Source organism: Wallemia mellicola, assembly GCF_000263375.1.
Source record: "Wallemia mellicola CBS 633.66 unplaced genomic scaffold WALSEscaffold_6, whole genome shotgun sequence".
NCBI classification, from domain to species: Eukaryota; Fungi; Basidiomycota; class Wallemiomycetes; order Wallemiales; family Wallemiaceae; genus Wallemia; species Wallemia mellicola.
The window spans coordinates 161,652-177,143 of record NW_006531963.1 but is presented as its reverse complement, the minus strand read 5'-3'; the positions used below and the strand labels follow the sequence as shown (position 1 = coordinate 177,143).

The 15,492-nt window shown below is 43.3% G+C and overlaps 1 protein-coding gene across 1 annotated transcript; it reads right to left on the bottom strand.

Annotated features, from left to right (window-relative positions):
• Window positions 1–22: 22 nt before the first annotated feature.
• Window positions 23–15,453, bottom strand: WALSEDRAFT_68297 (midasin; the record flags this gene model as incomplete). Its single annotated transcript, XM_006957505.1, has 13 exons — window positions 23–489; window positions 537–1,627; window positions 1,673–2,277; window positions 2,325–3,475; window positions 3,520–3,857; window positions 3,905–5,154; window positions 5,199–6,890; window positions 6,945–7,160; window positions 7,210–8,202; window positions 8,249–10,565; window positions 10,611–12,941; window positions 12,988–15,282; window positions 15,335–15,453. 13 exons carry the CDS (start codon window positions 15,451–15,453, stop codon window positions 95–97), a joined length of 14,793 nt encoding a protein of 4,930 aa, XP_006957567.1. The 3' UTR covers window positions 23–94.
• Window positions 15,454–15,492: the final 39 nt, after the last annotated feature.

Sequence of the window (15,492 nt, the reverse complement as noted above, 5' to 3'; positions counted from 1 at the left end):
TTCTCACAGTGTTTCTATGTCTGATAATGAAAAAATTTATGATTTTACAGTGAAATAAATAGCAATGTAAATAAATATGTCTATAATTCTAATCTTAACTCCTTGTACTAGCCAATGCTTCCGCCCATTGGCGGAGGGTTGACGACAAAATGTCAGGCAAAGTGTCTATGTTTCTAACGACGACATAGTATGGGAATGGGAACGTATCCATATACCTTTCCACACTCAACTGAGGTCTACCATCCGCCATTTTGTAACTAGCTTGAGTCATGTTCAGGATCGAGTTTGATTCTTGTTTGAGCGAGTCAAGAACGACGAATACGATCAAGACCTTATCTTCTTGAGCACGTCTGAGCAATCTGGCCATCTTCTCATGGTTTGAACAGATACCATCAGACAGCACGAACATGAGTTGGTGTAACTCTTCATCGCGTTGCCCTTCTCTAGCGTCTCCAAGCATATTGAGTGATGTATCAACCAATGAGTGCACTGTTTGTCATATTAGTCGAATCAACAACACATTCATTAGTACTCACCATTAGTCTCTGTTTGAGCGAATGTGAAACTGTCTAATACCTTGGCACCTTCATCATCCGTAAATATACCATCTTCGAAGCTATGCAGTATATCCATGGATTTACCAAACTTGGAAATAGCGATAGATCCGACTTCGAGTGTGGTGAGAGCTTTTGATATAAGTGCGAGTGATTGGAAGGCTAAATGAATCGTGTGGACGTCGGACATGGACTTAGAGTCATCAAGGGCTAATAATACTTGATATTCTCTCTTAGATGGTCTAGTACGTCTCAACCATATCTTGTCCTTCGTAAATTCAGAAGCAATGTATGGTATGATCTTCTTCATGTTGAGTCTTTTACCGGTTCTATAGTCACCTTTGAGTCTAGTTGCAAGAGTTGGCTCAAGAATAAGACGAAGCTGTTCGCACAATCCAAATGAAAGGTCTCTTGTCATTGATTCGTAAATCTTCCAAACATCCTTAGAGTCACGTTTTTCGCCACTGGTGGTCCATTCCATTAATTTCAATTCAGCAGCTTGATCGATCTCTTCCTTCTCCTCTGAATCGCTTGCGAGCATATCTTCATCTTGTTCTTCTTTGATGCGTTCTTCAGTCTTCTCGTCGACGTTCATAGCGTCGGGTTGACCCTCGTCAGCTTCAGGCGCTTTGGCATCAGTGTCAATCTGCTTCATTTGATTAGATGAGCCTGCTTCATTCTTCACCTGTTCATCATCATCAAAGTCCATTTCAGCATCGCGTTCAGCTTCTTTTTCTTCATCTGCAATTTGAAGATCGTTGAGTTTCTCCACATGTTCCTCAGGTGCTGCACCAAGTGCTTGTGTATCATTGGCATCTTCATCACCCTCCTTTACGTACTCAAGCGGTTGGTCATCCTTAATCTGTTCTTCTTGACCTTTTTCTTGACCTTCAGATGGCCGCTCTTGAGCTTCCGCGATCTCGTCGAAGCGGCGTCTGAACTCTTGCATAGCATCTCCCAAACTACGAAGTGGATTAGGATCTGCTTGCTGATCTTGCGGCTGATCTCTACTAGCTTCGGTATTTTCATTAGTTGCCATTTGACCTTGGGCTTGAGAAGCTGGATCAAATTCGCTAAATTGATGTTAGTTGCATATAAACAATTAAAAAAGCACTTACGTTGGCTGAGACTCCTGAGCCTGGTCTTGAGTTTGCTGCATTGAAGCGTCGTTCGTGTTTGCTTCTGCTTGCTGACCAGAGGTTCCTTGAGCAGCTCCACTGTCATCCTGACTACCCTCATCCATACCACCACCATTGTCTGCTTGTTGTGGAGCGGCTAATGCATCCTGTTGTTGCGCTTGAGGTTGATCACCAGTGGTATCTGTAGCCTGCTCCTTTTCATCTTCACCTTCATCATCTGCCTCCTTCTCTTCGTTGCGTTCGGCATCAGGCTTTTCTGATTCTTCATTGTCGCCCATGGCTTCTTCATTTTCTTTCTCGTCGCCTTCACCTTCATCTCTTTGAGCTTCCTCTAAGCGCGGTTCATCACCACCTTCCTCAGATTCACCCTTTTCTTCTTCACCAGCATTGTCCATGTCATCATTTTCACCCATTTCACCATCCTCGAAACCTTCATCATCCTCATCTTCACCAGCTTCTTGCTCTTTCTGTTGATTATCGAGATCCATACCTTCAGGAAGATCCAACATATCAGGTTCAGGCAACTCGTTGTTGAGGTGGTCACCTTTATCTGGTCCTGCACCTTCATCGTCTTCACCAGGACCCTTCGGTGTTTGTTAGTAGAGTCAAACAAAATTATTTTAATACCTACTTCATCTTGGGCTTCAGGCATTTCTTCTTTTTCGTCGCCCATTTCGTTTTGCTGTTCAGCCTCTTCTTCGCCGGCTTCTTCGCCTTGCTCTGGCTTGTCCTCTTTATTTGATTGCTTCGTGTCTTCATTAGCAACAGTCTCAGATTCTCCTTGACCTTTAGCATCATTGTCAACATGGTCATCTTTATCTCCGCTCTCCTGATCGTTCTCATCATTCCACATCTTTTCGTCGACGGCGCCAGGATCGAGTGGATCAGCATCTCCCATCTGTTCGTCCATGTTCTCTTCGTCTCTTTCTTCACCTTCTTCGCCATCTCTGTCAGAAGCATCGTCGAGATCACCGTCGAAGTCTTCATTCATTTCAATAGCTTGGTCTTCAGCTTCGGTCTTCTCCTTTTCATCGTCATTCTTCTCGTCACCTTCCCCTCCTTCATCTTTGAGACCTTCAACTTGTTCTTCATTTTGGATCTGGTTGGAGATATTCTCAGCTCCTTCACCTTCACCCAAGCCTGTACCCTCTTCAAGTTTACCATCACCTTGTTCATCGCTTTCGCCATTATCCTTCTCATCTGGTTTGCAGAAACCTTTCTCAGCAACAGACAAGAATGTTGATGCAAGGATATGAGCGAACTTGAGACTAGCTTTGTGCCAACTCATCATTCTATCAAGTTCGTTGGACAACCATTTGATGTATTGTCTAATAAATGGAACTGAGCGCTTCAAAGCCACTGAGGATGAATTGATATGTTGGGAAGGTGATCTTGAGAGAAGGTCAAACAACTTGTTGATTTCTCCAGTAATGCTTTCTACTCTGGCAATTCTGACAAGCTGTTTAAGAGAGGTCTCAGCGATTCCAAAGGCATTTTCGGTAAGATCCAAATCCTCATTTGCAAGTCCTTGAGGTTCTTTCACTGATTGGGCAACAATAAGGACGCTGTTGATGAGTGCATCACTTTGTAACCAAACGTTCTTAATATCTGCATTTCTATTCGAGGCTTCTTGTACTCTAAGTACATCTGATTTCTCATCGAGCCATTCTAATGTTGGTTTGAGAACATGTGAAAGTGATGGAGTCTTAATGATAAGTTCCTTTATCACCTGAGGATACTTTGAGAGCTCATGGAATGATCGTTCGATGAGTGCAACGTTATCTTCATGATTGTTAGATGTTTTGGAACCTGTAAAATATACCTACCCTTAGTGAATAAGCTATAACCGTGTAACATAGCTTGCAAGCCACTTAATTTCATCGCGACATCGTTTGTGGAAGACACAAATCCTTGAAGTGATGTCACAGTCTCATAAATTGGCTCACTTGAGGTGTGACTAGCTGCCTTTGAGATCTGTAAATATTCTTGGATACTCTTCAAAGCGTCATTGAACACGTTCTGTGCAGAGATAAAGAAATTCTTTAAAGAGACTACTTGGGCACAATTATATTGACTGTCTGCAAGCTCATTCGATGAGTCGAAATCCATGAGTCTCTCAGTGAGACTAGTGACAGTGTTGTACGATTGCAAAGTACGTGAAAATCTGTAGTTATAAGATTAAAATGAATGATGGGAATTCGATTAACTTACAGTTGTGTATTCTTCACAGCTATAGCCATAGCACTTTCGACAAAGTTCAGAGCACGTGTCAAATCCCTCGTAGATATGTCTTCAGCATGCATAGCAAGTGAAACTCTCAGACGAGGTAACAAGGCCAAAACGCGGTAGTTATAATTGTCAGCTTTTGGAATCAAATCGCGTAAAGTATCACTCAGAGCGGCGCCTTCACTTATTGATCCAGTGAGATTAGGAAGCTGGAATAACCTGGACGAATCTCTCAATAAGCTAGCCAAGTCAGCTCTAAGATTTGGTGAAAGACCCAAACGTTTGAGTTCCTTCAGTAAATCGCCCCAAGCCCTATGCTTTTGAGCGGTGAGCGACTTGACAGTACTCTTGTTTTCTTCAGTAATATGCATTGGTGTTGCTTTACGGAATTCCTGAGTCTTTTCAATGATGGTTGTTGAAAGATCATCAAGAGCTTCTGTATCATTCTCACCACCAACTACTGATAGCTTTTGCTGTAATTTCTCATAGAGGGATGGTAGTGAACGAAGATGGTTTTGATCTGGAGCGATAGGTCTTTGTGAACCATCATCCAGCTCTTCTAAGGTGTTTGAGGAAAGCAAAGTAATTGGTCTTGATGACAACATTATTGGCGCTCTGTTTTCTGAGTCTTGAGACAAGAAGGACTCGACGGGTTGGTTAAGAATATCTCTAAACGTCCTAATACTCTTATGGAGTTGACGGTGAGTCTTTTGAGCACTAGAGCGTAAAGCAAAGACATTGACATCCTTCCAACTAGCCATCTTGATCCAATCCTGGATTTTCCTTTCTAAATCATCACGCTTGCTTTGCATATTCTCATTTATACGTTGTTCGAATTGAGAATAGTAGGAGTAAATACCTCCCAAGAGCTTAGATGCTCTCTTGAAAGCATCATATGAGCGCAAGCTTGAGAGTCTGTCCAACAACTCAGCAAATGACTTGACTAGAGCAAGTTTAGGTGAATAATGTCCACTCCAACTTGAATAAAGGAACTTGTCAAGAAGTTCGACGACTGTTGACAAGTGTTTGGTTACTTGTTGCTCCGAGTCCTCTGAAGCTGAAGCTGCTTCCAATCCGTGGACAATAGTTTCATAGAATCTGAACCACCAAACGCTTAAGTCGTTCTTGAACATCAATTCCTGGCGCTCTAAGAGGGTAGCCCAAGTTGCAAGCTCCATACGTCTCCAAGAGACAATGAGACCGACGATCTCATCTCTGTTATCGCGCAGTGAAACCTGAATAATAGTCAGCAAAGAACATTCATTTATAGACTACCTACTTCTCTACTGGCGTTACTCTCCCAATCTTCTGTTTGCATCAACAACATCTCAAGTGCACTAAGCATACCAGCTAGTGGGCATCTGTAGTCCATACGCAAAATAGCTTCACAACGTTCATTAAGATGTTGAAGAATGAGCTGTTCAGGCCAGTCTTCAAATATTTGCAACAGACGCTGTGACAACCTTTCAACGACGTCTCTAGCAAGTCTGTTTTGTGCAATATCTGCATCATGGTAGAAGTTAAACGATGCAATATCACCTGCAGACTCGAATTGTCTAATCTGATCTGCAAGAAGACCAACTTGGATACTATATGTTTGATGATCCAATTCATTGGAGAGCGTGGCGAATGTGGACACGACTGAGTCTTTGATGAGATTGTTACGACGTTCAGCAAATGAGTCGTCTGAAATACCACCGCAAATTGCCAAATGGAGTTGATAAACTGCTAAGATATCTTCCTTTGTGACAAGTGTTTGAGCATCTGAAGTTGTTATACCAGCTGCTTTAGCTGCGGCAGTGTCAACGTTTAAGACATCATCAAATTCTGGGAACAATGCTTTGAATTCGGCTTCTTCTGCTTCAGCGTCGTCGAGAATTTCTTCGTCAAGATTGTGTGGCCTGTAAAGGGATGTGGCTTCTTCAGCCGCGAGTTGCTCTCTTTGTCTGTCTGCGCTCCAGCGCTCATAGAGCGCAGCACAAGCACGGTCGTATCTTTGAACATCCTTATCTTGCGAAAGACCAAGTTTTTCTTCAAATGCTAGCGCTGATAAGTCAAGCAAAAGAAGCTTTGTTGGAGGCGAGGTATTATCAGAGTTTGGCATTGACTCCTCAGGTAAATCATTTGATTGTAAATGTTCGAGTGATGCTACGAGAGAAAAGCGAGCGACATCCTTGACCACTGAATTAATCGGTACCGCATCCCCAAGTAATCTAGGATCTTGAACACGACACGTATGAGTGAGCGTACGTAAACCAACTCTGAGGACATGTAGGAAAAGCCTTATAGGGTGGATGAGGTCCTCATAGAACGCATAAACACCATCAAGACGTCTCAAAAACCCTTCAATATTGCTCTGAATAGTCTGCTCTTGGAATAAAACTTGATCATCCAAAGATGATTCAATCTTATCAACTAACGTTATGAAACGATCGGATGCATAAGCTTGGTTAGCGAAGTGATGTAACTCTTGGTAAAGAGCAGTGAGGAGTGAGAGATCAGTAGAGCGGTGAACAGTCACACCAGTCGAATAAGTTGACTCTGAGCGAACACTTGCCAAACGGTCTTCAATGAACTTGATAAGTGCGTTCGACTCATTGCCTGATGTAATCCTCTCATATTCCTTTGCGGCCTCTAATTCAGCAATGAGTCTTTCCTCTCTACGTTGTCCAAATGAACGTTTTGATTGAGCTGGCACAGACGGATCAAGAGCGAAGTTAGGAATGTAGAGATTCAAGCAAGCAATTGAGACGTTGATCCAAGCTTTGCTGATGCTGCGACTATCTGTCACTTCTACTTCCAAAGCAGGACATAACAAATGTTCTGCGATGTCTCTGAACTCCTTATGTTGACATTTGCTTGCTAATCTTCTAAGCTTATTGACATCCACGTCTTCTGTGGATTCAACATTAAGTACTTCCTCTTTGACATCTTCATTGGAATCGATATGGCCTGCAAATGCATTGAACATCTAAGAAATCGTTAACGGGGTTCTATCAAAATTACTATACTTTATTAAACTCACCAGTACGATCACAGTAACCAATACATTTTTCAAAACCAATTGACGAGGTTTATCGTATGAAGCAGAGTTGAGCGCTAATGCCTTGGCATCTTTGTGAAGATTTTGATGAATTGTTCCAATGTCCTTTACAGACCTCTTCTTGTTACGAGAGCACCTTTCAGCAATCGCACGGAGTGTAAGTGGTCTGAGTAAGTCAGCAGGACCCGAAAAGTGACCCTATTTGAAGTCAGTTTATAATCTACCATCATACCCATGTTAAACTTACATCCTGAAGCGACCACGTACGAGCCATCCATGATATGAGCATATTCAAATAGATAGGTGAGCTGACTTTGCCTGGTTTAACCTGCATCACCCAGACTGCTTGCTTCAAACCTATTATTGAGAGTGGATCTACATGAAGGTCTTGTGACAAGCGCTTAAGCAATGCCGTAGTGGTGATTTGGAACATATGTGGTGAGTCGATCATTGAAGTTTCAAGTGCGACATCAAAAGCGGCATTGACAGCATCCTTGCGAGTGTCATCAAGAGCCTTCGGCTTTCCAGATATTGAAGAGAGCTCTTTTAGTAAATCATCGGCTAAAGCATAGACATTTTCGGCAATGTCTGAAAGACCAAGTGAGGCAAATATATCAACAAATGAATCCCTCATTTCAGGCTTCAAATTCTTGCTGTAGGATTTGAGACCCTTAATTAACTCATCGACACGACCATCACGAATATCTGGGAGTAAAGATGACCAGATTTCGTTGAGACCTTGTCCGCTCTTCATTTCAACAGTTGTAGCAAGAGCATCAATAGCCTCAATCTGATCAGGCGCATCTACTTGAGTCAAAGTTTCACGTATCATCTCCAGTACTACTTGCATAGCTGAATAATCGAAATGAATGTCATCTGCTGTCTTCTCAAGCTCCATGTGAAGATCAACAAGACGCTCAAATGACTTGAGAGTGTTGAGGTCTACACGGGTCGTAGAGAAACTCTCGATAATGTTTCCGAGTTGCTTTTGGCGCTGAAGAACTAGACCCAATTCGTTGACATTTTCAGGGGTGTTTGAAGGCACATTCTTTTTAGCTTGAATAAGAGCAGCACGATCTAGTATTGTTAACGTTTTAGGATTTACTCGAGAAGCAAACTTCTTGCGCCACTCCCAATCAACACTTGCAATAACCATCCTCGTACACATATCTACAACATAGCCAATGTAAAGTGCTTCATCGTCGCTAAGACCGTAATCAAACGCGAGTGTATTGATTGGCTTTATAGGGTTAGTGTACTGGTCATATGCTGTGCTAGTTACTTACCATACTTGAATTGACTCCTCGACTTTGTGCAAATGATGACTGTACAACCTTGTCAATTACTTCTACAAGTCTATCTGGCTTTTCGTTCTTGAGCAATTGCAAGGCCACAGTGCTACTCTTAAGCCTGTGAAGACTCAGAGTTCTCACAAGCTGCAAAAGACCAGCATCGATACTGACTTTGTCGAGACCACAGGAAAGTGCATGTGCAGACTTAGAGATTGCCTCGACGTCAGGATCAACAGCACTGATATTGACCCAAGGTTTGAAATAAACTTGTTTCTCCTGTGCGACTAAACCTCTAGAAACTTTCTGTGCATTTACAGCATTTTCCATCAACGATAAGTCTGGTGAACTTCCAATCCTTGCCATAGACCTTATTGACTCCTTGTCTAATGTAGTTGGTGGTGAGAGAAAAATTTCGATACCACGATTCCTCATAGCTCTCGAGAGTTCACCATGACGAGGATCTAAAGTCATGATCATTCTGAAGTCTGGATGTGGTTTGATGGTTTGAATTTGGTTGTTGACCATACCACGTTCACTCAAAACGAGACTACCATTTGTCTCGAAAAGAGAATTCAATCTATCAAGTACTGAAGGACTACAGAGGTTGGCATCATCGATAAGCAACCAATCACCATTCTTCATAGCACGCAAAAGAACCCCGTCAACCCACTCGAATCTTCCTGCTTCCGACTGGCTGGACTGGTCGTTGTAATCTTTCAGAAGCTTGTTCACAAGCTCGAATGTTTGAGGGCTCAGTCCAACTTGAGATTGGAAGACCTTTGCGACACTCTCATTGATGACTTCAATTGCTTTATTACCATTCTTCGCGAATTCAATTTGTGCTGCCTTTACAATGTTTCTGTTAGTGTCAATGATCATAAATTGCTGTTCATTGACGTTTATGTTGAGATGTTGATCGAGATCCTCCAAAAGTATATTGAGCACGTTCTGGATAATGCGTGTGGCATCTGCTTGCTCGAAAGATCCCAATAATTCCATCGTGTCCACACCAGCATTCATATCAAATTCATGTAACTTACGTCCGGAAAGAGCAGCAAAGTGTCTAGCAAGACTTGTCTTACCGGTGGCTGCTTGACCCACGACTATGGCTAACCAGCCCATATCAAACGTACGAGTGAGGGTCTGAAGCGCATGTAAATGTGATTGTAAGGTGATCGTAGGTGATACTGCCGTAGTGTACTTATCACCACGAGCGATGTGCGCATTTCCAATCTGTACTTCGCTATCTGAAATGAGATATGGTGGTCTGCTGAGTGAGAATGGCTCATTGAAGATTGATTTGAAGAGGTTTGCTGCCGACTGTCTATCGTAGTCCGTCCTCAAACGACTGAGATAGATACTATATAAGTAATCACTTGGCTTTCTTTCTGACTTCTCGACGGATGATGGAATATGCAACAATTGGAGCCAGCGGAGGATGTCTCTGAGGTTAAATTCCCATGGCGCACCATCACGACCAAACGCACGCTTATGTACTATTTCCACTTCCAAACGACTATTGAACTCGATCATCTTGGCAAGTATGTCCTTTGGATAAGATGGGTAGAGCTGCTGGCAAATAATCAGAAGGTCCTCTGCTGTCAGTTCTTGAACGTAAACTTTTGAAAATCTATTCAAGAAGGATTGAGGAAGACCTTTACGACCACCACCTTGTTGCAAAGGATTCTGGGCTGCGAACACACGGAATGAAGGATGTTTGTTGAAGTGTCTACCAAGTTCGGGCAAGAACACCGAACCACGGTGGTCAAGAACAGCATTAAGACCTTCAAGTACGGATTGTGAAGCCAAGTTCATTTCATCCAATAGAACCCAGTGACCTTCCTGCATAGCGCTCAAGAATGCGGCATCCCGCCAGGCAAATTCTCCAGGCTTTCCTCCTTCTACAGGCAGATCTGAGCCGAACAAGTCCATCAAATCCGTCTGGTCTGATAAGTTGATACGGACGAGATGTCTACTGGTTGAATCGGCAAGAGCCGCGATCAGACTGGTTTTACCAACACCTGGACTACCTTCTAACAAAATTGGCTTTGGAACTTGAAGTGCACGTAAGACTTTCATTCCATTGAGACGAGTCGTAGGAGCCATAAAACTGAAGCCTTTGTTTGATGTCTCGAAATTGCCTTTGGTGACACTGAACGGACCAATAGAGAATGATTCGCTGGTATCAGAAACACTTGATTGCAACGAGATGACATCTGAAGAAGCCCCAATGCTAGAAATAGCCTTCTCAAGGCATTTCTCTTGAGCATGAAAGTGAAGTCCGTCAAATATCGACAATGCAGCACCATGTCTGTAAAAGTTAGGTTAAGAAATTAAAAATGAATGCGATACCTACACAAATGCCTGTTGAGGGTCGAGCCACTTCGTAACATAATCAAGGAACTTAGCCCATGCAATCAAATCACGTAAACCGATACTAGTGGTTGAAATACCACCACCACCGAAGTTGTGATGAGTAAACCATGCAACGAATTCGAGCATCTTTGGTGCCAACTCATCTAAGCTTGAATTGTTCCACGAACGCTTGATAATCATCTCCAGATCATCGTGATCATCAATAGCCGGTACCCAAATCTCTGTGAAACGGTTACGAAGGGCTGGCGAGAGTTCCTTTTTACCGAAATCACCTCCAGGATTCATAGTAGCGATAATCTGGAAGCCAGTTGATGCAGTTACTTGAAGTTGCTCAATATCCTTTCCACCTCGTTCAGCCAATACGAGAGAACGAGATGGTTCGAGGACAGAGTTGAGACGTTCGAGAACGGCGTCATCTGCCAGCGATATCTCATCCATCAGTAGGAGATCACCATTGCGCATGGCTTCAACGAGAGGACCGTCATGCCATTCAAAAAGTGCTGTTGCATGCTTGATTTTAGATTGGAGATCAACAATCTTATCGACTTTATCTTGTGATGCATCCTGATCGCGTCGAGCTTCATTAAGTGCATTACTGATTTCGTCAACATCTTCGCCTGCTCCTTCACCAAGCAACTCTCTTGCATCCGTGATTATCTGCGATTGGAGAGCAGCTCTATTACGAATTGGACGCTGTCCACCAAGGATATCAGCCGTTTCTATATTTTCGTGACATGAAATATCACGAAGACGCTGGTTGAGTGCGGCTGCGAGTACTTGACATACAGATGTCTTACCAGTACCTGTGTCACCGACCAATAACACTGGCTCGTCGTATTTCAACGCCATGGCTACTAGGATAAACAATCTCTTTGCTGCTTTTGTCCATACCATTCCTGCATCTTCTTTCAACACACATCCGAGCTTCTCTGTCATATCGCTTTCTGACAAATTGTAAAGATTTTCGGTGTCGATAGTGACCTTCATGACATCCTGGACAACCTCTTTGACGACCACCTTATCATCAGGTCTACGAGCACGCTCGGCTAGGAGCATGTAACCATTCTCTGCTAGTTGTTGGTATCCGATGACATCCCTCTTAGCCCATCTAAAGAGGTCTCTAAGCGTTGCGAAACTCTGTTTAGTCTCAAAGACTCTCTCAGCTTGTCTTCTGCGCTGGAGTTCGCGGAAAACAGCTACAATCTTGTTCGCGTATGATGGAGCGATCTTACAGCGCTGGCAAAGAATCGTTTCAAGTTCATCTTGAGGAACATCGTCGAAGTGTACTTCGAGGAATCTATTCCTGAATGCACGAGAAAGAACTTTACGACCTGCATACAACCCCGGAGGATTTTGTGTTGCAAACAACATAAAGTGAGGATGTGGTTTAACGACTTCACCAGTTTCTGGTATGACAAGTTCTCTGTTATCATCCAACAATCTGTTCAGTGCTTCCAAAACATCCGTTGGGGCAAGGTTGAGTTCATCGAGGACGATCCAATCACCATTTCTTAACGCACGGACGAGAACACCCTCTTGGAATTCGAATTTTCCCGTATCAGGGTCTGAGACATATGTACCGAGGTATTCCTGGAGATCAGTGTGCTCGTGGTTGTTAATACGGACAAAGGAATGCCCGGTGCGCTTAGCGAGGTATTCAACAGCACTGGTTTTACCGGCTGAAGTAGGACCTTGGATAAGGACAGGGAATCGACGTGTGAGGACGACGCGTGCAAGATCAATCAGCTTAGCTTGCACTGATGGGGTGAGAATGTATCCTTCATCGACTTCGAGTGGCAGAGGACCACGCTCTAACCAGAAGCTACCAAGACCTAGGTAATCGTCAGATGTTGGTTTTGGTGGTGCTGAGTTCAAAACTGTGCGAGGATTTTTCGCACGGTTCACAATATGCTTCTCAGCCAGTGCTTTGACGACATTTGCGCTCTTCTCAGATAGAGGCATCGTAAATGCCATAATCCAACCCTCCCATAATGACCGACGCAACCCGTAAATAGGTGTGACTGTTGCAGCGAACGACAACGCGCGCGCAAGTGTACGCATGGAATAATGTGGTCTCTGATTTGCACCGTCGGCAATTTCATGAGCTTCTGCCAACATCTTGGTTGTATGGTATAACTCTGCGACGTCCATTACAACACCTTTATCACCGGCGCTTAATTGACCAATGTACTTATCTACGATAGAAACAAGCGCGTCTTTGTCGTTATCTGGTGCTGGGGAGTATATTTCGGTAAACTTCTCGCGTAAATTCTGAGGTAAATTACGCTTTCCGACATCGGTAGCTGGATTCCTAGAATATTGTGAGTAAACCTCAAAAGTTTCCTATAATTACGTACATGCAGGCAAATATCCTAAAATCTGGATGACGCGGGATAGCTTCAAGATCACCACGCTCGGTGAGAACAATGGATGAGTTTGGGGATGCAACGAGGGACGAGAGACATTCCAAAGTCTCTGGTGAAGCTAAGTTAACTTCGTCAAGCAAAATCCAATCGCCCCTTCTCAAAGCAGTTACTAATGGACCTTCTACAAACGAGAAGACGAATCGAGCCTTCCCGCCGAGATTGTTCACGTGTTGCACAATAAAATCATTAACTTTGTTCTCAAATCCATCCCAAGATTGAGACAAAACTTTGATATCCGAATGATCATTCGTCTTGCGCTTCTTCCGCGGTGACTCGGTGCTGCTTTCCTCTTTCGCGAGACCTTTAGATAATTTTATGCGGGCCATCTTTGTAGCTTCTTGCCATCCACGGGATAATTTCTCCCACTTCCCATTAACGTAGCTTTTTCTGATCGCTGATGTGAAAGCCTTGTTCTTTGTCGTGTCGAATGTTGCATTGAAAAGTTCCTCGTACGTTGACCACACATCAACAGCAGCTGCACGTGGATCAAGAGGTCTGAAAGAACCGAGAAGATCACTAGCTTCAGTTTGATGAGACAAGTTGAGAGATACCAATTTTCTGTTCAAGTGCTTCGCCAAATAGGACACCATTGTTGTCTTACCTGTACCAGTTTCACCAACTAACAGTAAAGGTTCTGAATGTGATACACCAACTGCGATCTTTTCCATGAGGTTGAGTGATGGTTTTGTCAGTGCAAACGTTGACTTTGACTTGTTAGCAAGCGACATCGCAGAAGCTGCCTTAAGCTGTGTACGACCGATTGTAATATTAGAAGTGCTTTCTGACTGTTTGTAGTCAGCAGATCTGCTGTTTGCTATCCACTTTATACGCTCTGAATTCACATGTAATTGATCGCCTAAAGTCTCAAGCACGGCGATCGCAGGTTGAGCTGGTTTATGTGCGTAGAAGACATCAATTGCTTCAATCAGTATCTCCTCTTGTACTATAGGATTACGAGTGAGATCGTCAATTGTTTTCGGATGTATGTTGACTTCTTCAAAAAGCTTTTCTATTCTCCTCACCCATCTGAAGAGATCTCTCAAAACAAGTGGTCTTTCTGCGCCTGATTTGATATCCGTTCTCATAATCTTTGCTGCTTCCTTAGCCGTTTGCCAAACGCCGACAAAATTACTAGCAACGTCTGATAATTTAGGGAATGTACCGGCTACAATTGTCGTAACATCCTCTATTGATGGCTCAGGTATGTTGACTTCAAACCAATGTGAGTAACCGAGGAAACTTGATTGAAGGGTTGTAGATTTTGTAGCCATCAGTCTGAAATCTGGATGCGCGGTGACTGAATTGCGACCAGGGATGGATAGCACAGCTCTAGCGGCTAATTTCTTGGTTGGACCGAGTGATTGAGCGAGTTTTGAGATGATTGACATGAAGTCTTGTGATGCTCGGTCGATATCCCTGATGACAACCCACATACCGCTTCGAACAGCTTTTACGAGCGCGCCCTCGACATATGCAAATGTACCTTGAGGAGTGGAAACGTAAGATCCTAGCAAGGCTTTAGGATCCAAGGAAGGATCGGCAGCGTGAATGGTGAGGATGTGGGGGTGTGTGGTGGTCGGTGGATGAACAACGGATGAGAGGTGGTTGATGATCGTAGACTTTCCGGATGAAGGTGGGGAGGAAAGAATAGTTGGGAGCCTAGTTGAGTACGCTATCGAGAAATCGATCAATGAGGACTCGAGTGCGGGTGTAGGTATATAATTAGATTGAGGTGCATGTTTTGATTGTCTAGAAATGAGAACGTTTGATGCAAGAAGTGATAAGTTATTGGTTGTGTCGATGCTAATATCTGATGTACATTTTAATGACTGTTTGTAGTTGCTAATACGTGCTTCTTCGATTAATAATAAATTTCTAGCGTCAACGACATTATCTCCCAATTGACCGTCTTCTCTGAGGGAAGAGCCATCTCTGAGGGGGATGACCTTAGAGAAATCAACGAATTTTCCAAGTAAGACGTTCCTAGATTTTATAGAGAGATCGTAAATGCTAGTGATAATCCAAGTTGAGAGAAGCCTAACTGCCTGGTCTTCGTGTGTGCTAATTACGTGAATAAGGGGGAGCAACTGCCAGTGTTTGACTAATCCAGGATCGCATTGCGTGAATCTCCAAATAGCGAGCAAAATCTTCTGCAATTCAGGCGTTGGTTGCAGTTTATCAAAATTGATAGGAGATTCGCAAGATTCCAAGTAAATCTGAGTCAAACTACAGAATATGGTTAGCATTTTTATCGACATCTCTAGACTGAACAACGTACTGTGTAAGTTCTGAGTGTACTGGTAAAACGAGAGATAGATCAGAGATCCTGTCTATTGAGATATCTTGATCTAGCCACTGTGCAATGTTGAGCAAGATCTCCTGCCCCGATGCACTCATCTCTTATTTTTGAATTATGAGTGTTGATGGTCAAGCGAG